This window comes from Semicossyphus pulcher, unplaced genomic scaffold, assembly GCF_022749685.1.
Source record: "Semicossyphus pulcher isolate SPU_LCO1_2020_fin unplaced genomic scaffold, fSemPul1.0.p SCAF_16, whole genome shotgun sequence".
Lineage (NCBI taxonomy): Eukaryota > Metazoa > Chordata > Actinopteri > Labriformes > Labridae > Semicossyphus > Semicossyphus pulcher.
This window is the reverse complement of record NW_027211670.1, coordinates 10,116,333-10,138,533: the sequence shown is the minus strand read 5'-3', so window position 1 is coordinate 10,138,533 and position 22,201 is coordinate 10,116,333. Positions and strand designations below refer to the sequence as shown.

At 43.5% G+C, this 22,201-nt stretch overlaps 3 protein-coding genes across 3 annotated transcripts; 2 read left to right on the top strand and 1 right to left on the bottom strand.

Moving 5' to 3' along the window:
• Positions 1-374: 374 nt before the first annotated feature.
• On the top strand, positions 375-2,417 carry LOC138593669 (serine/threonine-protein kinase LMTK2-like). The gene is made up of 3 exons (XM_069664752.1): positions 375-753; positions 895-988; positions 2,227-2,417. The coding sequence occupies exons 1-3, from the start codon at positions 379-381 to the stop codon at positions 2,415-2,417; spliced, it is 660 nt and encodes a 219-aa protein (XP_069520853.1). The 5' UTR covers positions 375-378.
• Positions 2,418-6,737: 4,320 nt separating this feature from the next.
• bhlha15 (basic helix-loop-helix family, member a15) lies at positions 6,738-8,787 on the top strand. The gene is made up of 2 exons (XM_069664480.1): positions 6,738-6,818; positions 7,447-8,787. The coding sequence occupies exon 2, from the start codon at positions 7,510-7,512 to the stop codon at positions 8,074-8,076; it is 567 nt and encodes a 188-aa protein (XP_069520581.1). The 5' UTR covers positions 6,738-6,818; positions 7,447-7,509; the 3' UTR covers positions 8,077-8,787.
• Positions 8,723-21,748, bottom strand: tecpr1a (tectonin beta-propeller repeat containing 1a). The gene is made up of 23 exons (XM_069664481.1): positions 21,524-21,748; positions 20,861-21,043; positions 20,632-20,754; positions 20,426-20,545; positions 20,009-20,183; positions 19,830-19,930; positions 19,462-19,563; positions 19,219-19,367; positions 18,509-19,104; positions 16,944-17,089; positions 16,675-16,830; positions 16,238-16,387; positions 15,952-16,109; positions 15,616-15,846; positions 15,368-15,464; positions 15,162-15,241; positions 14,999-15,055; positions 13,462-13,636; positions 13,008-13,143; positions 12,744-12,836; positions 12,560-12,666; positions 12,201-12,320; positions 8,723-11,368 (listed from the first exon to the last, which is right to left on the bottom strand). Exons 1-23 carry the CDS (start codon positions 21,746-21,748, stop codon positions 11,276-11,278), a joined length of 3,573 nt encoding a protein of 1,190 aa, XP_069520582.1. The 3' UTR covers positions 8,723-11,275.
• Positions 21,749-22,201: the final 453 nt, after the last annotated feature.

Sequence of the window (22,201 nt, the reverse complement as noted above, 5' to 3'; positions counted from 1 at the left end):
CCTTATTCTTAATTAGTCCTTGTGATTCGTTCATACAGGGATGAAGAGCTCCAGTTGTTGGTGTCCTCAGGTCCGATGAGCCACACTGATGAGAATCTGCAGCCGATAACCTGCCTTTGTGTCCTGGATCAGAAAGGAGGTGCAGCTCCTCAGTTATGGAGGAAAAACTGTGACTGCAGATCAAGCGTGGTAACATGGCCGCCACCCTTCTCGAACCCTGGTCGACGGGAGGAGCAGTCAACGTGCACGTCTTTAGCTTCTTTTGTCTCAGAGGGCCCGACTGAGGGCCTGTGGACCAGACTCATTTTAGATATGCAGGATATTTTCAGTTTGATAAAAGAGCGTTTAAACATTATGACCCTTGAGGACTTTGTTAAAATGTATGATAGGTTCATTATTTTCTTTGATAAAGACCTGCCGCAAGATCTTTTTGGAGACGTTTATTACACTGAGGATTGTAGGGCGTCTATAGAGGATACCGGCTGGCATATAAGTGATAAAAGCTTGTTAAGCGATCTGAAAAACTTCACTGCCAACTGGCCGCACAATCTCAACACCAACACCAACAACTCTGTGAGGATTCAACACGAACCGCTTATTAAAGACAATTTAAGCACAAGCAACCTGAAAAGTCCTCGTAAATCCTGTCAAATCAGCGGTGCTTCGGGAGTATCATCTGAGAGGGACAAGACTGTAAGGAGGAGGAAGAGCGTGTCCTTTGATGAGGATGTCATGGTCTACCTGTTTGATCAGGTATACAACGTTTGCTGTTTAATATAGCTGGTAATTATAATCATTATGTAATTATGGTAATTATAAGTAGCTTGACTTTGTTTGACACCCAGTATATCAGGGTTAAGTCCTCACTGATCTGTCCACTGTTACTAATCTTAGGAGAGTCCCACCTTGGAGCTGCACACTGGGCCCTGCACATCTCTGCCAAGCAGCTCCTCTTACAACCTGCCAGATGTCACATTAGAAGACATCGGTACTGTATTTATGATTTTGCATGTGTTATCCCTTTAACTACATGCTGCATATACTAAAATGCTGACTACAATTTTGCAGAACCAAGTACCTAAAGTACTGTACTGTTTGTGCTACCTGTACTTGTGTTGAGTGTTTCAGTTTCATACCAGTTCATACTCACTCTACTTTATATGAGCTTATATACTGTTATCTACGGAAGCCCTAAGCGGACATGCATCCATACATTTTATTTACTCTGTTTTCCCGTGAGAACGAGTAATTCACGTTTGTCTCCTCGAGAGCCTGACTTATTTTTTGTTATCTTGAGATAACAAAGCTGGTTTCTCGTGAACGGGATCCTTTTCCGGCGACGAAAACAAAAGTCTGGTCACTGTGATATTACAGACCAGGACATGCCATGCTCCCATGGCCCACACTAATGAGGAAAGTTGAGCCTGTTTCTATGTACAAGTTATGAACATCTGACGTTACAGCGGTGCAGGTTTGTTACTTTAAGATAACGAGAAATATAAGTCGAGATCTCCAGAAAACAACCGAGAATGACTCGTTATCACGAGAAAATTGAGTCAATAAAATGGATGCATGTCCACTTCCATAATTCCATAATTATTCACTTTATAATCACTACCATTAATTCACTTTGGGCTGCAGTACAACAGTAAAAATGGTGCTTAGACATTAATTAATCAGAAATTATAATCTAAAGATATGATGAGTTAGTCAAAGCAGGGATTTTACTTGACACAGGGTATTTTTTTACAGTATTGTACTGAAAACATTTTCTGCTGTGCATATAGTATGCAATTTTCCGTAACCTGTACATAACTAAAAGTCTCTTGAATCAGTTTGAGATGTAAAGATGTAAGAACAAGGAGGGATTATTTTTCAGGTGTAACTGTTCAATAAGAAATACTGTTCTAATTTAGGGACTGAATTTATTCAAGCATCTGTAAAGGTGGGAAATGTCCTGTCAAAGCTCGAAAAATTTAAAGTTCTTCTAAAGTTTTATGTTCATTTTATCATTTATCAATAGGTAAGACCATATTTAAACACTTGTCATTTATTATTTGAACATGTCTCTATGTAACTACTTCAAACTGAAAGGCCTTCAACAGTGTAACAAGATCAGGGCGGGACACTAGAAGAGTTAACAAACTTTCATGTTCTGCTAAACCCAGACGCTGCAGGTTATTGACACTTCATTGTCTCTAACTGTGTGTTTCATTTTGCCTGCAGGCTTAGAGTGGGAAGACGACTTCTCAGCTCTGGAGAAGAACTGCCATTTTCAGCATGTCGGACACTCTCAGCACTTTACCTTTTCCCTGCCGACACAGAGCTGCACAGCTCCGTCCAGACCGGAGCGTTTCTCTCTGTCCCAGTCCTGCCTGTTCCTCACGCATGTCGCTGAGTCAGACCTTGAGCTGTGAGAGAAAGGGTTAATTCACCGTATTCGAACAGTGGCCATTTTCCTCTGATGTCATGTTCAGGGCGGGATGCTAAATTTGGGGTATCAGACAAACCGTTATCATATCACCACTTCTCTATTAATGTGTAAATGACCATATAATGAATATTGAAATTACAGAGGAACATTGGGCCATAGTTTAAAGTAAAACAATAGCTGGCTAGCTTCGAAGGACGCAGGCTACATTTCATTAGTAGCCTGGGTAGACTGCTAAGGCCAAACTGAAATGAGACGCTCTAATTTACGGAGCATTTCCTGTTTGCGACGCAAGGGTACGAGCAGGAATAGCTGGTGACATAAAGTGCCGCTCCTGTCGCCTAGCAACAGGTAGCAAGCTGGCTAACGATCTAACTTAACTCACGTCACGTAACTTAACCAATTATTTTAAAGATAACTTAAAGTATCAAGGCCCCTTTCGTTTTATTAACATGAGTATCGCAAGCTATTCTATTGTCAATGAATCTTGGGATACGTTGGGCCAAGAAGGACGCCTTTGTCGACGGCATCCGCAGGAGCCTTTGAAATGGGGCAGCCTCTGAAGCGCCGCTGTGACCCAACTGGCCTTGAAATAGGTCCTTCGAAGGATGCAGCCCCTGAATTGGGACACAGCTAATACATTTTAAAACCCTATTTGCTAACGTTTGATTACAGCTAACGTTAGCAATCAACCAATTCCTAGCTAACATGACATTATCAAGCTAACATGACATTATCAAGCTAACATTACGTTAGCTAGGCATTGAATATAGGTTTAACACAAGCTAACATTAGCATTCAAGCACTTCCTAGCTGACATTGTGTTAGCTAGCTTACAATATGTTGGCCAGGCATTCAAGTTTGAGCTAACGTGACTTTAACTTGGTATTTACGCCTTTGAATCGTCAAACACTACTCAAACAGTTATATTAGCTTTCAGCCATGGTAATGTCTGGTAGCTTAAGTGTAAGTAACTGTGATGCGTTGTCAAATATCTTCTTTTATCTTGGTCAGGTATTTTATCCACATTTTTAGTGTTTATTGTCTTTTCATTTGCTGATCCAATGAGAAGCTGTGAAATGTTAACAATTTAACAATACCCTGAATTTATACAACTTTTAACCTGGAACACAGCAGTAAATTATGATAGTGTTTAAGCTCCCCACCCTGAACATTATGTTGGAGGAAAATGGCTGCTGTGTAAATATGGTCTGGAAACACACATGTTAAATAGTAGGTGCTGATTTATATGACGCGGTGACAGCAGCGTTTTTATCCCATCGTCTGCCTCTATCTAAAGGCCATCTCACTGTCACCATGGCCGAATGTGACATCCACACTTGTTTTTCTTTCAGACAGCCGGCCTTGGCCTAATGGAAAAACTGACGAACCGTCCAGATCTCTTCCTCCTCACCTCCCCTCCTTCCTCTTTTATGATGAGTCAGGGACTTAAACGGCTTTTTTCTCAAAGCACCTGCCGTTTATGACATCACGGCCACGCAGGACAGTGTGACAGTGCATTCAGCTTTCACAGTTGTTGGTATGACACGCTCACTGGCTATGATGTGAGAAAACAGCCCAGTTGTGTAAGAGAGCTGGTACCTTTCCAGCAGCAAACCTCTTTGGAAGCTGTTTTTCATGTCAGGTTGTGTCCTTGGACCTGAGTTGTGAGACAGAAACATAAATGTCTGTGAGTTTAATAAACTGTCATCTGTGTCTGAAATCCAACTTTATCTTTTCCTGCTAAATCTAAGAGCTAGAAAGTGTCTTTTTGTTGTTTATTCAGTTTGTTTTGCTCAAACAGAACATGCTTGTGAAGGCCCTGTTTGCTTGCCTCATTACTGAAGTGTGTTCAGTTCAGAATTTATCAGCGACTGCCACTAAATACACAGTGTAAGCCTAAGCCTTAGGGCCAATGGAGGCAGAAACTGAGCAAACTAAAAGTAATAGATAATGTTCCCACAGAGCCAGCAGCAGCGGGGTTTGGTTGATTAGATACAGTGTACCTGAGGGGGAAAGGAAACCTGGCAGGATCAGTCATAGTGCTCACACACACACAATCACACACACACACACACACACACACACACACACACAGAAGCTGTTCAAGGACACACTAAGCTAAATGTGTTTGCCTCTGAGACCTGAGAGCGTCACACCTGTACATTTTTGTTGTTGTAACACCATAGTGATAACCAGTGCTAATGTTGCTAACGGTCATACAATACAATATAGTTGACTTTTTTTTCATAAAATACTTTTGGCTAGCTATAGGCTAACATGCCACTTCAGTCTTAAAAAAGACATGGTATGCATGTGAATTATTAAGAAATACTTAATATTTTTGCACAAATTGAACCAACAGTTTTTCTTAATAATTAATTTAATATTATACTTTACACTTTCATGTTAGCTTGCTAGCTGCTAGCTTACTTGTAGTATTTCCTCAGTGTGCCACTGTCAATCCTATACTTCCCTGTTTTGGTATTAAATGTACTAATATAATTTAATTGACATTTAAGGAATGTTTTATGGTTTTGCTTTAAACTTAACAAATTTAGAATTAATTGTAAAAGTAATGGTAACACGCAAAGGAAGAACGCTAGCTCTACTGCCTTCGGTCTGACGCTAGCATTAAAATTTAGCAGTTATGAAACATTTAAGGAGAACACCTACTGTTAGTCTATGATAACAGATGATAAAGTCGTATTATAAACAAATAAAAATCATATTGATACATATATGAGAGCAGAGCTATACCTCGACAACAGCTAACGTTAGCATGCAACCAATTCCTAGCTAACATTACACTATTTGGCTAACATTGCTAGAGCTATAAGCCTATGATAGCTGCTTTCCTTAAATTCATCAGAGTAAGGTTTCCTTACTTTAGGTTAGAAATTTTAAGAATTTTTCTAAAGTCTGTGGGGTATGTTGGATTACCTCCAAAAAACATGCTGTGAAACATGATTTAACTCAAAGAATGGTATATCAGTATATCTCAGTGCCGTGACACCACCCTATGCCCACTCCACTGTCTATCACAGCAGGAAAGAACAATAAGCCTAACTGCCAACAGTGTGGTTTAACCCCCAGGTCAAACAGACATGCCTAAATTACATTCAGGGAAGGGGTGTGTGAGCTCATTACCCTCAGTCCTTGTTTGTTTGTTATCTTTATTCAGTTCACAGCAGTGTGGCTGTATCCAATGGTAAAACTGTCAGTACAGGGAAAACAAGAGTGCAGCGCAAAACAAAAGTCTGAAACTGTTTGTCTGGTAAAAAGTAAATAATGTGACTAACTTTGAATGAGTCCTGTTTCTGTACATTCAAGTGTAGCCTGGAGGACTGTATTCAAATGAAGCTGTGGAAGGCGATAAGCCTCAATGGAAATTATGTTAACTGCTTGGAGTTAAAGGAGTGAACGAGGAACCCAAATGCAGCGTTTCTGCCTCGACTAACTGTGTCATTTTACTCCTGTTAACAGGCCAGGCAAAAACAGTTTACCTCTGCTGTTTCAAACTGAAGGAAAGGTATACAGTCGAGAAACTACATAAAATACTACACTTTACTAAGGACATACATGTGCTGTAGTATTCTGTTGGTGCGGTACAGCTCATGTTCAAAGTAAGCAACCATGAAGATACATTATAACTTTTATTTTGACATTAAAAGTCACTTTTGAAAATATTAAATATTGAATATGCTAGTTTTTTTTTTTACTTAAACTTAGCAAATTCTGTATTTTCTCTAATTTTCTTAAAGGGCCAAATCATATAACTTCCTGTTAATCATTGTGACTTTTAACATTGACTGTAACACTATTATGTGTTGCTAGATAAGAGGGCTACATCCATCATTATTTAATAGCTATACTTTTTGATTTTATGCACAAAACATTTTGCTTAAATATATGGGGAATTATTTTAAATAATTCTGGGACATTATGATGCTGATATTTTGTACTTTTACATAGAAGTTCAATAACATAAATTTAACTTGTGAAAGAGTGTTTTTAGAGAGTAATAGTATTCTTACTTTTACTTAATTCAGGTTTAAAAAATAAGTTCACACTTTTTTCCTCGTCATTATTTTCTCTCCTTATTATTAAAAACAGACGGTTTAGCAGCCTGTTGGTACATGTGGGCAGAGCGCAGATCTGGAGGGGAGTGTTTCCTGCTCTCTGATTGGCTGAGCAGCGCTACGTGTACATCAGTCAGCTAACAGGTAGCTCACATGTGACAGTTATCTGCGTGAGTGTGTGTGCGTGTGTCGGAGCTGCGCTGAGCTGCTCTCTCTTCATGATGCTGCCTTCAATGACCGGCTGCATGGTGTCGATTTTTCTATAAACACTCAGAGGAGGAAGGAAAGTTACTTAAACTTACAAGGTGAGTCTTTTTTATCTCACGTCGTCTTGTTTAATTTACTTTCACGGTTGCAGAGAAGTGAATGGAACTGTTTATCTCTCATCAGTTACAACACTACCGTTAGGGAGATTAAACTACAGTCATTGTTGCGGGCACTAATCTATGTAAAACAGTGTATCTAGCTAGTTTAAGCAGGTGTAGTTCATTAGCATATTTGATCATTTGCTTTCAGAAATCCCCATTGCTCGTGAACCCCCTGAAGTAGCCTAAATCCTCAACTAACAGCACATTTCAACATAATGAGGTGCCTTCAGGGGTTTCAATCATAAATTAAATATTTTAAGCTGACTATTAAATGGTCATATGAAGTTAAACAGAATTTGAGGAGAGTGAGTGCTGGCTGGTGTCTGTGTTTTTGTATGTGTAACCTTGAAGTGGGCATTATCGCAGGCCAGTGGGGATAAGAGAGGCATAGATTAACAGAGCAACATCATGGATTTTTCACACTGCAACAGGCTGATTAGATACAACAGGATGCAAGGCTGTTTGAATTGGAGAGAGGGCTATTGGCTGGCTGGCTGTCTGGGAGAAAGCTTCTGTTTTTATGTTATAATTTCAGCTTTCTCTAACATTTTTGTCGTTACTCCAGGACTGTTGAAGCTGTGAGATCTACAGTATCACAGAGAGAGAAGGAGGTGAAGGAGGCAGCAGGATGAAGTCCAAAGGGAAGGCTAGGAAACTCTCCAGAAGGACCTGGTCTGACCCCGAGCCAGAGCTAGAGCTAGAACCAGACACAGAGCCCGGCTCCAGCGAGCAGGAGGGCTCGGAGGCCTCCGTCCGGATCGGTGGCTCCTGGAGAGGCTCTCTGAGGAGCGGGGGCGGCAAGCGAAAAGGAGCAGGAGGAGGCCGTAGACGCAGGCAGCACGGCTCCAGCAACAAAGAGCGCAGCGTCCGGCGACTGGAGAGCAACGAGAGGGAACGGCAGCGCATGCACAAACTCAACAACGCCTTCCAAGCGTTACGAGAGGCCATCCCCCACGTCAAGACTGACAAGAAGCTGTCCAAGATCGAGACCCTGACCCTGGCGAAGAACTACATCAAATCCTTAACCAGCATCATCCTGGACATGTCAGGTGCCTGCCTGCCTTCTGGAGGGGTCCCGTCAGAGGCCAGCGCTGCCAAGCTGCTGCAGTGCTACCAGCAGCACCTGGAGGAGGAGGGGGAGGCAGATCTCACCCAGTACCTCACCCACGTGCACAGCTTGAGCCAGCGCAGCTAACAGAGGCTATGAGGTGGTTTGGAGAGGAGGAGAGCCACCAGGGAGTTTTCTCCAAGGCAGAGAGAGGTAGACTTTAAGGGGCCAAATCTCAAACCATAACGATATCTACAAGCACCCCGCTCTGGGATCCGATGGGGTGTCCTCTGTGGGAAGTGGGAGCTGTTACATTAACCCATACTAGCAGAAAGGGGGCGGTCTCAAACTTGCCCTTTATGCAAAATATGGAATGATTTCAAGACTCTGCAGACTGGAGTGAAATCCACCTGGATCCTGTGTAAAAGACTAATTTGTTATTGTACTTTTCTAAGGAGGGGCCACCTGTGTCTTATATCTCATTTTTATAAAGCTTTGAGCGATGCAAGAAAGTTGTTCTCTTTTGTGTTATCTTGTCATCTTGTGTGTTTTTCTGTTGAGAAACCTGCCCAGCGTAGCCTCGAGTCATAACTGTCACATCGATGAAGAGAGGAAAGGCAAGCAGAAGGACTGAATATTGAAATTTCGACGCGAGGAAGTGTGTTTGCTCATTTGCTCATGAGGACGACCTAAAACCAATTTGAAGACACGATTCACTTGACTTTTCACCGGCTGTGCACTCGTAGCTGGAAGGCAGGGAGCGTGTTTAAAGTGTTTGTTATTTGACTCTGTGTTCTTGAGGCAGGATGATGTAGTGAAAGAGATCAGGAGAAGAGGATTTTATTATCAATAAACACATTTATTTATTGACAAGGAGTGTTATTTTGATCATGCACAACACGTGAGAAACGTACTCCACAATGTTAAAACACTGTTGTGTTACAGTAACACAGTGTGATGTTCACAGATACTACAGACTGATCTCTGTACACTCTCAACCTTTCAAAGCTGCTCCATGTACAGACAGTACATTATGGTGCGGGGATGTTAGGCAGCATTTAGCATAAATTAATGCTATAACTGATACAAGTTATCTCAATGGAAAGCTGCATTTGGAATAAATTTATCTTGTTAAATGTACAAACACTACCCTACCTTAATATATTACCACTATACGTACTATATTATACTAATATTTTACAGATATATAACAAAATATAGCCTATTTTAATGTTTTCTTCTTGCTCAGTCACTCTACCATCAGTACAAAGGAAGTAGACGGCATGCAAACGTTCTCCTGAGAAAGAGGAAGGTTCAGTTTTAGTGTTTTAACCACAAGACTTTTACAAGTAATCCCCACATTTCCCTTATCGCCAACCAGTGCACGTACTCCATGAAAACAATATGACAATGATCACGATGAATATTAAAATCTTTAGAAAACATCACTCAGCTGTTTGTACAAGGCAAGCAGCAACCACCACAGGTAAATGAAGCCAGTGCAGGCCTTGTTACAGGTGCTACATGCTGACTAAAATAAAAAAAGATAACTCCAACTGTGTGGAAGTCGATGGGAAAACTTCCAAATTCCCAAAAAATAACTAACTAGCTAACTCTTAATTCACAAGAAGTTGGAGTCTAAGTTTTACCATTTGAACAGTTTAAGGCTCAAGTTTGCTCGGGTTGCTTGCCTTGTTTTCAGGGGCGGATCCAGAGGGGTGGCCTGGGCCCTTGAAAATTGATTGGCCACCCCAAGTGCCGCCCAAAAATCCCAAACTATGATTGGCTATTTGCCTTGTCAGAGGCGGGTGTTGCAACAGGCTGCTAGTAGCTTTCTTTGTAGTGGCACATTTCCTTTAGTACTTTAAATTGTTACATCTTTTTGAGTCCTTAAAGAATTAAGCTTAGAAGAAAGGGTTAATTAAATGCTATTCATTCGCGCGTGTATGAGGACACATACTTCATGCTACCCCTGCATAATACCCCTTTCCCACCAAAATTAGCACGTTGACACAAGTTTTTCAGACCCGCTAAATAAATGCCGATTGTCTCTTTTCCCATTGCCAGTGAAGTATAGGGCCTCTTTTCTGCTGCGTCACCAACTGACGTCACAAACGCGCCGGAAACAGGGTTAGTAAACAGTGAAGATGTTACGGTGGTTAGGTCTTTATTGTATCTTTTACTCATTCAGTCTGTTTATCAAACCCGGCGCCGACAAATTTGGAACGATGTTCGAGCGCTGCTTGGACGGAGACGGGCGTCAATGCGCATCATAGCATCGTGCCTGGAAGGGGGTGGAGATTAGCGTGCCAACCGGGGTTTTGTGTTCCCAATGCACATGTCCCAATGCAGATCAGGGCCAAAGCAATAATTACCCAGGTCTACTGGAGAGTCATTTGACCCGGGTCTGAATGCCGATTGTAACCTTTCCTGCTAAGAAACAAAGCCGGGTGTTAGCGGGTTTTTTGACCAGTTGGAAAGGGGCTTAAATCAGTGCCCCAGCTGGGCCACCCCAGTCAAAAAAGTCTGGATCCGCCCCTGCTTGTTTTACATCCTGTCACATTCAGCTTGCTTCTCGCCCATCCAAACTCAGCCTCACAGTTTTCACCACTTTACCCCACATTGGATTTTCTGCATCCAAACAGTTTAAAGCCGAAAATGGGCTCCAAGGAGTCCTTTTAACAACCTACGAAAATGCAGAACAGACAAACATGTTGCTGTCTGCTCTATCAAGTCATAATTTTTCTATTGTTTCCAGAGTGATCAGGCTTTACTCTGTCAGGATATTCGTCGGCCTGTTGCCTGCAGGCTAAGATGAAACATGATTTTTACTTTGAACACGACAGCGGCCCAGGAGCTGACAGCTCAGCAGCATCCTAATTTGTCCCTTTAAAAAAACCTTTAAAAACATTACCCTTCTAACTCCACCTTTGATGCGACGCTCTTTACACGAAAGCTGCAAAATTCAACAGAAACGTGATTAAATTAGAAAAAAATGCATTAAGACCATCAAGTTCAATGTAGGCGATAATTATGATAACTAGACAAATGCCCGTATGAGGAGATGTATGCTCAGTGAAATGTTTAGAAAGACTAGAGGGTGTCCTCGGAGAGAAGGAGGCAGATTCAGCTCAGCATTTAGATTGTTCTGAATGTTTAAAAGTCATATTTTTATGTTACACTGACTGCAGTAGCGAAAGAAGATGTGCCTTCTAACTTCTACACAGGTAAAGTGGTTTAGGAATGCTATGTACAGTAGCTGTGCACGTTTGTGTGTGTTTTGTGTGCAGGTCTAGCGTCCCACAAGATAACTGTCGACCTCTGTGTTCCTGAGAGGGAGGCGGCTCTAGGTATGGGCTGACGGGTCTGTGAGAGAGGACAGATGGATTCGGGGCGGCTCCATGGAGTTCCCTCTCACTGTGATGTGGTCCCATCCACCCTGAAGACGAAAGAGAGAGAGAGAGAGAGAGATTAGAGATTAGCTGCAGGGAAGACTATTGAGATGATCTTATGTAATTTATTGCACACACTGATATAGTAGGTGGCTGTATGTACTTTTAAAAGCGTCAAATTTGTTTCTTTTTCTTTGGATTTTCACTTATTTTTGAAGTTCGATCGATCTTTTCTTTGTTTGTTCAGCCATAGTAGATTACCGTTTACTCGCCCCACTTGCAGAGACCGGAGAGGCAGTCGCTTAGCTCTGCTGACTCTCTCTGGCAGACCAATCACTGCTGGATGATGGAAAACGCGTCGCTAACTGGACACCATTTGTGATTTTTTCTGCAAAAGTCGCACCAGACACTCAGTCTGTAATACTGTAAATGCAAAGGCTTTCATCAGTGGGCCATAGGCTCAATCACCATTGTGTTGCCTCATTCAGCGATAGATAGTGACTTATTTAAATGAAAATCTTCAGGATTATTACTTTAAGTTTTCTTATTCTGCCCAGCGAATGTGCATATTTTGAAAAGCATTATATTTTATGTCTGTATCTGCATGTGGGCCATCATGATAACAGCAGGTATAGTACACAGTATATAATAATAAGTTGCAGGATGCTGTGAGTTAAAACTAATGACAACTGCAGGACAGACAAGATGGTCCTTGCAATTAGGTGGAAAAAGATATGTGCATATAAACTGTATAAGCATCTTCAGTTTGCCAAAATGAGTTGGGAAATATCAGCATACGACAGCTGATATGTCAAAATATAATACTGTCAGTCGTTACCAACAGCACCGCCCAACAGTTAAGTATCTGTAGTGAGTTACCCCGATGCCGTAGTCCCACGTCTGTCCTTTGGGCTCCATTGGCTGGACGCCAAGTCGGTGACACACTGTTCCACAGCTCAGACTGCGGCTGCCCTGCACTTTGTCTGCTATGATCCACACCTACAACACAAAACAACAACACAGTTAATACCCACATGCAAGGATTGTTTATAACCTGAAAGTGGTGTTTCTTATGAGGATGTTGGAGGACTCGTGTTGATGTATACATAGAGAAAATTGAATCCTTCAGGAGCAGCACACTACCACATTAAGATAAGCATAAGAACTGCTGATAAAATATCAGCTATAACATCCAGTTAAAAATATCCATCTTGCAGAACTGATATCCTGGTACTGACCTGGTCCAGAGGCCCTAAAGAGACCCTGCGCACGTTATTAGAGATGTGCTCCCAGGAGGAGCCCTGAGGGTAGCTGGGGGTCACACCCTGCCGGTACCACAGGTTACCTGGGCAACAGACAGAACATCAAACATTAACACCAGATATGTATTAATTAGTTTTAAGGTTTGCGTAAAGGCTTTACCATTTTCATCTACTGTGTAGACGGACGTCCTCCCGACAGACACCTGCTTCAGCTTCTGTTTGGACGGGGAGGGGATGTGGTACCAACAGTCACCTGCAGAGGGAGACACACACAACAATGTGTAAGTGAGAATCATCTGTTTGCAGCATCACAGGCTGAGAAGTTCTTCTTCTTAAGTCTGCTCAATAAGGAGTACATTTTAACAGTGGAATGAAGGGTATTATTTACACTTCTAAGCAGAATATCACAGCTTCTCCCACTGACCTGCTGGGCTCTGTGCAGAGACAGATCCCCTGTAAAAGGCAGAACCGTCCCTGGCGATGGCCCAGACCTGGCTGGCTGCCCCGATGGAGATGGACTTGAAAGGCTGGTCGGTTCCCACGTGGAGCCACGAGGATCCCTGAGACACCAACAGGAGGATGTTAGAACAATTCACTCCGCAATACTCTTTATATTGTTTTTGAAGCAGTTTAAGTTGAAGTATCTTGGCATTGTCCTTGTTTAGCTACTTAACATATAAGATATAAGACATAAAGATTGTCCCCTAATGTATTGACGTCTTCCGTGAGTGCTAAAGATAAGGGTCCCAAATAAGGACCAAAAGTGTGTTAATGTTCTCCACAGTTGCAATAAGAACAGCCTGTAAATGTTCATGTATGACTCATCAATTGATGTCAAACCCGTTCATGGAGTATCTGAATGTCTGATCGTGACTCACAGCAGGTGTCAGAGCGGTGACTCCCAGGCGGCAGAGCACGTCTCCCTTGTTGCTGATCGCCCACAGAGGAACCACGTCCACGCTGCTCTGAGCCGCACACGGCAGGATGGTCACGTCGCTCAGCGGTATGGGAGGGATCTCTTGCCAGGGTCCCGTGGTGGCTAGTTTGCACTTCCTGTGCAGGAGGGTAAAGAAAAAGCTCACAGGGGTGCTTATAGCTGCAGGTAAAGTATGAGGCACACTTTGAAACCGTTGAGTCATGTTGATGAAAGATTGGTGGGGGTTACTTATTTATTATAAAACTTTACTTATAACCTACAAGTTCTCATGTAAAACAACCACTTTACCAACACTCTCTCATGATAAAATAAAAGGAATATTAATCACCTATACCTGAGAATTACTTAATGTACTGGGTACCCCCTTTAACATCCAGCTAACAATCAATTAGCTTCTTAATGTGCAGGTTTGTTTTGAGGACTTCTGGCTCTATACAAAGCTCCATTTTTAAACTTAAAGTCCAGATGCTAACATGCTAATCTGATTAGCTTGGTTATGTTAAGCAGTGTTTAAAAGTCTGAAGAACAGGGCCCAGATCTGAAGCTCAAAAAATAAACAGCTTAGCTAATTGCTTAAATAGTTATACATAATAACTGCTCACTGCGACCATTACTTTTTACTAATTAGTCTTTAATAATCTCTTATTATGCTATTGTTATTATATTAGGCACGGTCTCTCTGCATTTAACCTCTATACACTTTATATTGTATTTATTTCACTTATACTTTAATTATTTTGTATTACTTGTTTTTGTTCTATAAAATTTCCTTTGCGATGAATACAGTTTTATTCTATAAGTTTGTAAAAATGTTAAAATTAAATCAACCACATTTTATATTCAATAATCCAATTTAAATCGATCTTTAACTGTCCTAAATATAATGCGATGAAATCGTATACAACACTCAGTACTACCAACAGTTTTTAAGGCTTGAAAAGATCAGTTGTCAACTGTAAAGATGCTGCTTTTATAGTGTCAAACACCTCTCTACTTTAGTCACAAATAATACTATTTAAAGATCCATCATCTATACCGCTTAACCTGTTCAGGGTCGCGGGGGGGCTGGAGCCTATCCCAGCTGTCATTGGGCGAGAGGCGGGGTTACTCCCTGGGCTGATCTCCCGTCAATCACAGGGCTGACACACAGAGACAGACAACCTTTCACGCTCATACTCACCTACGGGCAATTTTAGAGTCACAAATTAAGCTAACGAGCATGTCTTTGGACTTTGGGAGGAAGCCGGAGTACCCAGATTTTCTAACAATAGTAGATTTTTTTCCACCTGCTATACATGAGACCTATTTTAATCCCAGTCTCTGTTCTATCTCCCTTGCTAAATTGACTTTAAAAAAACAAAACAAACACACAATCACACAAACAAAACCAGCAAATGTCAAGCACAGTTTCAGGCCGCTCTGTACCTGCTTAACAAACAGACTGGAGAGGCTACTGTCAGTGTTGCTTTTTATAGTACCTGGCCCATCGCCTGCGACGTACAAAGTCCTTCATTGTTTTATAGCCGTGATAAGACCTGCATGGAGAGATGAGGAAGAGGAAGTAAGAATGAATAATAATGTATAACTATGAGAGCAGCAAAGACACAAAGGTGAGTATCAGGAAAGGTTAGTGAAACCTACGCTGGAAAATCAGCTGCGAATTGCCAGCCTTCTCTGTCCGTCCCCCCAGAGACGCTGTAGTCGACGGCCCACTCAGCGACCTGAAAACAGCAGATAAAATGGGAAGTGAAACACTGCACATGTTTGTATTTTTGGCTCCACACCTTGTCTGATATTTATAGCTTTCAAAGTGGAAAAGAGAGAAGTGTGTGAGTAGCTGTACTTACCCACGTCCACTGAGGGGAGGGAGGCTTCGTATTTGTTTTTGTGCACTCGTGTAGTCCTGATGCGTCGCTCCACATGTAACGGTCTGTAGGAAGCCCCCTAAATAAACCAAACACACTTAAAATCAGTCCTGAGTGATCACAGGCAACAGTGTACTTCAGCTGGTAATGTTTGCATGTGTTTGTCATGTCACACTTTTATAATGTAGTACAAACTTCCATCTTTAACTTGAGTAACTTGAGGGCACTACCTGTTGGTGTAGCCGGTCACAGGGTTCCACCTCTGGTTCTCATAGATGTAAACGCTCTTCACATCCACCTGTGTGTAAATGTTATCCGTGCTGCTGGCCAGTCCCTGGAAGAAGCCTCCTCCATAGCCCCCGGTGTAGACCCAGGCAGTGTGGTCGTAGCCGATCCCCCACACGATGCCGACGCTGTTACACTCCACCGTACGGAGGTGACCTCCCACCTGCCGCCAGAACCTGTGCAAAGGAAATTAAATATTCAAACGATGAGTGATTAAGAAATAAACCCACAATGATACAAACATCACATGTGACTGTGAATGACGCAGGGCTTCTTCTTACATCTGGTCGCAGGGTGTGGGGTAAGGCATGGCCTCCAGAGCAGGAGAGGGCTCGCTGACAAAGATGTCCCCTTTACAGGTGATGGACCAGATGGCCTGTTTGGAGGGGGGACCCTGGATCCCCCTGGAGTCGCAGCACGACACGCTCAACAGCGCCAGCTTGAGATCGTGACGGAGTGAAAGCAGAGAGTGGGTTGGAAAGGGAAGGAGAGAAACAACTATTACAAACAGTAACAGACACAATTAAAGTGCATAATAACACCATGGTTTTTAGTGTCAGTACATACCCAGTCTTGCATCTCCAGCTCTGTGGCTGCAGCCACCCTGATTGGCCACCTCTGTTTGGTCCGCTCAGGAGTGTAGATGGCGAAAGTGTGTTTGGAGTCATTTAGCACGGGAACCAGGATGGTGACCTCATTGATGAAGGCGTGCAGGTACTGGAGGGGGCGACAGCAAAGAGGGGAGAAGAGGAAAAGTAAACAGAAAGTAAAAAGAAAAAGTAAACAGAGCAAGAAAGAAGAAGAAGAGAAAAGCAGTAGTGAGTGCAAGAGAGAGCAGAGATGATTCATTTGAGTGACTCATCCACTACTGTCTCTCTTGTCTTATTAGCTGCAGGCATTGTGACAATCTGACCTTGATAATGAATAGTGAAACCAAAACTTTCACTAAAGAAGGTATAAAAGAACTCTACTGTAAGTCTAACACACAAACATGTCGTGCTCACCTTCTTCTCCTCGTAGAAGTTGTAATAGATGAACAGGATGCCGTCCTTGTTGCCCTCCGGTCCAGAGAACTGCTCCAGGGCAAAATGAACGTCCATCCACTTGTGCGGCTTCCAGTCTCTCCACCACTGCATCGTCCCCTTCTTCACCCACACAGACTGCAGGTGTTGAGGCAGAAGGGTGGAGTTATTTACGATAAACAAAAGACAAAAATAAGTAAAATCGTACAAATATCGGACCAATAACTCTTCCTTGTGTTTACTGCTCGCACCTGCTCAATGGCTTGTTCATAATGTCTGAAATTATCCAGCTCTCTTTTTGTCCTCTCGTTGAGCTGCTCAAAGATTTGTTTCTTCCAGGCTGCCGTCTGTGCCGGGGTGACCGACAGACTCATGGACTGGACTGACTGGACCAATGCTGGGGAGAACAAGAACGAAAACATCAAGAGGGGAAACAAAATAGTCTGAATTTTAAACTTAAACTTAACTGGGCACGTGTAAAGCAGTAGTGTTGTGACGTTTGCGAACGATCCGATTCTTTTAAACGGCTTTTTGGTGTGGACGACATGAACCGAGTCGCAGGTGAGAGCTGTTATTTTTATAGCACAAATTTCACTGCCTGCTCTGCTATACCAGGCCACGTGCAACGGGATCATGGCACCACAACATAGTGCCAACTGTGAGCAACATTATAACCCTCCACTATAAAAAAGGTCATGTTTCTGATCACTCGCGTTTCTGAGCGCACCTGAATGCAGCATGACTCCGCACATTCCCCCGAAACACAGCAGTGAGGGAGACCTGCCCGGACTTGTTTACTGCATCTACTACTGAGACATCGGTGATCGCAGACGGACTCTTTTACCAGGTGTGTTGTTTTTTTTGTTGACATCTCTGTAGTCATTCAGAGTTGTATCATAAAGAACGGTGAGCCGTTCTTCTGAATGGGTCTCGGAAAAGAACTTAGCCAGAAGATCCGGCTCCCTTTCAAGAGCCGAAATTCCCAACACTATAAAGCAGCGTCATTTTGTCTTTTAACAAACAGAGGGTGCTATATTTATATTTTAACACATGGGCCTTATTCACAGCTGTTTACGTAATATTCAGCTGGAGTCAAGGAATGTAACAGCCACCTCACTCGTGATAACAACTATAAACCAGCACAATCACCAACATATGCCATATGCAGAGCATGTGTTCTGAACAGACACATTACAAACACTAACAAAAATTATTATTTGCATTTTGGAACATAAAACAGCAAACTTAACAACTTAACTTAAACTACTCAGCACTAGGCAGCAGGCATGATGGGAAATGAGGACCGTCCCTATCACTGGCAGAGTGTGTCTTTTTTTTTAGAACGATATAAGTATTTTTTTACTCCCTAATATCGGAACTGGCATCAAATCCAGAGTCAGTTGCTCTAATTTACAGTTAAAAAAACTCCTCATTTTCTTCACACTGCTGCTCTGTGCAGGCCCTCATACAGCCTCTGCCTGAAGCGACTCAGTCAGCTCTGTCCCTTTAAGAAACCCCGCCCCCTACAAGCCCACTTTCTTCTGATTGGCCAGCTCTCCGAAGCCTGCTGAGGCTGCACTTTGTGATGTCACAAAGTCTGAAACCTTGCGTTCACATCAGCCTGCAGACTTGGGATTACTCAAACATACTTTTACCTACAGATTTGAAACTTCACCCACGTTTAGTTTGGACATCCAACATTGTAACATTATATATATGTCTTAAAATGTGAAACAGCATAACACCCCCTCTTTAAGCTGAAAAGCACGACATTAACAGCTCATTCAATGAAATTAAACTATCTCATTGAACTCACATGAAGTGTTCATAGAGTTGAACCAGCTGAGCTGGGAGTGACTGTCCACAGAGCAGCCTCCTCCACTGACCCACGCCCACAGAGGGTGCTCATCCGCCCCATACGGGTCCTCCATCGCCAGAGAGTACGTGGCCACTGACGACAGGCTGCAGGTGTCGGCTGAGTCCATCACTGCTCCCGCCTGAGCCTGCTGGACCTGCTGGCCCTGCGCCTCCTCCAGATCCACGTTACTCCACTGTGGGTCAAGAGGAGCTCCAGACTGGCTGGGGGATAAAGCTACACCAGCACAGGGGGCTTTGATCTCTCCCTCCTCAGTGATGGTCTCCTCCTCCAGGACGGCTGGACCGGCCTCTCTTGAGCTCCTTCCTGGTTCTCGGTCGGAGACGAGTTCGGAGATGAAGCTGTCGCTGGTAACTTTGGGGATGCGTGGTTTGGGGGTCTCTGTAGGTTGGTCTGTGGGGGCGTCGACAAAGGACTCTGGGGAGGTGGAGGTGACGAGGCAGCTGGCTCCATCCGTAGATGCTTTGTCTGTATCTGATTCGACATCGCTGGGTGCTGACTGAGCCTGGACCTCGCCACAGAAATAACATCCAGCACTGAGAAGAGGAGGGAGAGGAACAAGATTAATGCATTATAGTTTTACCAGCAAACATTATAATCATTGTAAGTGTCTAGTGTGTGTGAGTGTGCGTCAGCTGATGCTTCTCCACCTCTGCAGGCTGCTGGCGCTGGCGCTGGAGTGGGATCGATCTCCGTCTCGGGGGACGTTGATGGCCTTCCAGGTTTTCCCGCTCAGTTCACTAGAGGTCACTCCTTGTCTGAAGTACACCGCCCGGTCCTCAGAGCTGATAGCCAACACCTGCACACGACAGCAGCAGCAGGTCGATTTAAACACTTCCACATCACAATAACTGCTTTATGCAGGATGTGACGTCACGTTGATGGACATTCACCTGGTCGTTGAGCCCGACGTTGATCATGATCATTTCTCCCACCATGCTGATCCAGCCGGAGCCACTGGGGTTGTGGGAGTTCACGCCGCGTCTGAACCACACCTGGCACAGCAGGAGGGTGGGGAAAAAGTGCCATTTAGCAAAACACACATCTGCTAACACATTACTGTTATCAGCTGTTTAGCCTTAACTTCTCAAACAGGATTTTCCTCTTTGCCAATGCAGTTTTTCTTAACTGGCTGGTTGTATAGCTGAACCACTGGATGGCTGGTCATGAGGACAGTTTTCCTTGTTGTTAAATGTTAAATTCTTCAATTAAAATAACTTTAAAAACTGTTGCCTTTTTTATATTGTAAGAAATGTCTTACTTTGTTGTCCTTGGTCAAAGCCCAAACTACGTTGACTCCCACAGCGACGTGTGTGGCTCCCACATCCGGATTGGGAGAGTCCACCACAGCCCAGGAGGTACCTGACATGAAGACAATTATATTCTCAATACATAATCCACTTTAACCACATCCCCCTCCCACAGGTGAGCTGGTGTTACCTTTGGGGCAGTCTCTGCCGATGCCCTCCCTGACGATGAGCTGCCCCTCCCACAGCACTGCCCAGAGCAGATCCCCCGGGCCACAGCTGATCTGGACCACCTCCCCGGGGAGAGAAATCTCCTCCCACAAGGAGCCCTCGGGATTGTGGTGACAGATTCCCTCTCTGAACCACACCTGGACGGAGAGACACGGAGGGTTAGAAAGAAGAACAGGAAGTCTGCATCTTGAAGTAATACAGTTGTTTATCTGACGGGACTCGGCTTTGAGCATGTGATCTGTATATGTGGCCGTTCTAGCATCTGTTTATACAGCCAAAATTTGAAAATTAAATAGGTTAGACAAAAGGATATTATTAGATGCAATAAATAAAGATTCAATTGTACATGTATGTCTGTGTGTGTGTGTGTGAGCTGTACCTTTCCCTGCAGGGACACGGCCCACAGTGACAGCCGTCCTCTGGGCTCCTCGTTGATCTCCCAGCCTCCACAGCTGATGTCGCTGAAGGGATCTGGTAGAGACGTCTGCTGTGCGGGGATCTGTCAACACACACATGAAGAGAGAGGCAGGTGAACAAACTGAAAGCTTTACACTCACAAACACACACACACAGTATACCACCCACCTTAGCCCAGGCATCCATGGCTTTGTACCTCCTGTAGCGGAGCCATCGCCTGCGACGGACACAGGAGTTCCACTTCTTGTCTTTGGTGTAGGTGGCGGGAAAGTCGATGGCGTAGCTCCACCCCTGCGGGTATAAACACCTCCATCGTTATAACAAAGCAGGAACGAATAAAACAGAACAAAATGATGCTGCAGTAATGAGAAAAGTGAAAAAATAACTGGACACTCACCCCTTTCTCTGTGGGCTCGCCCTCAAAGTTTTCATCCACGTACCAGTCGCCCTCCCACTCCCAGCTGCTGGAGGGGAGTTGAAAGTTGTCCAGAGGTTGGTGCTGCAAACCTGTGACATCACTCCACTGCCAGCGATCGCTAGGCAACAAACGCTCAGAGAAACCGTCGACAGGGTTCCAGCGCTGAGAGACAGACAGAGATTGATTGACACAGGGTCAAAACAAATGAAACAAAAGTCTCCTGTTTTCCAAACTGTTTCAAAGGAAGCTTAAATCTTATTAGTCTTTTTCTGCCATTTGAGTTCCACAAACAGTCGATCATTGTGTGTTGTATTTTGATTTAATTAGGGTCAAGCGTGCTTCTTATTAACTTGTTATGGCAGGCAGCTGACTGTGTGCTAAAGTTAGCAACAGAGGAAGTACCGCGCTGTATGAGGATGTTGCACTCACGCTTTCTGTCATTCCACATTACATAAGTACAAGGGGAAGTCCTCAATTTCACTTGGGATACTTTGAGCAGGAAATAAAGGATAGTCACAGAAAAATAAACCATAATAAACAAACCTGTCTTCCTTTTATTGTTGTTTATTTAGACTCAAATAAGCATAAAACTTTTCTGTCTGTCTTTACAAAAACGCATCCAAAGGGGTAAAGACGCCCAACCTGGTTCTCGTAGGTCTCCTCCTGGTAGCGTACAGGCAGGTCAGAGGCGTGGACGTTCAGGTAGATGTTGTTGTCGCAGGCGATGCCCCAGCAGCACTGCCGAGCAGCCGTCACCCGCTTGAACTCCATCAGGGCATCCCGACACTGCTCCCACTGCTGGCCCGCCGTGGACAGGCTGTAGACCCGCCCGTACACGTCTACCGCCCATAGCAGGGAGACGGGCATGGCTGCACCTGGAAGGAAGAGGAGTAGGTGGATGCAGAAAGTGCAGCCTTAATAATTTGTCCTTCCAAATATATAACTTCTGAATCTGTTAGTTCTTCCATTGATGATAAAATTAATACCTAATGTGTTCCTACTTTGACAAGGGAAGAATGACCTTTAGCTTTTTGCCCAAATATATAGGTATATGTGTAATTGTATACATGGGTGTGTGGCCATTTAATTTGAGCAAACAAAGCAGGATTAATGCTTAAAAGACAAATAAGTCAGGGTCCTGTGTTGATGTGGCCCACCCGTTTGTTTACACCAGTTTCAGTGAAGTTATTGACCCACATTTCCATCCTGGCCCATGTCATCACAATCAAGCTTACATGGCAAATATGAGATTACAGTCAATACATAAACAATGCAAGGGTTGCTAAAAGCTTGCGGTAAGTGATCTCCATTTCACAACAT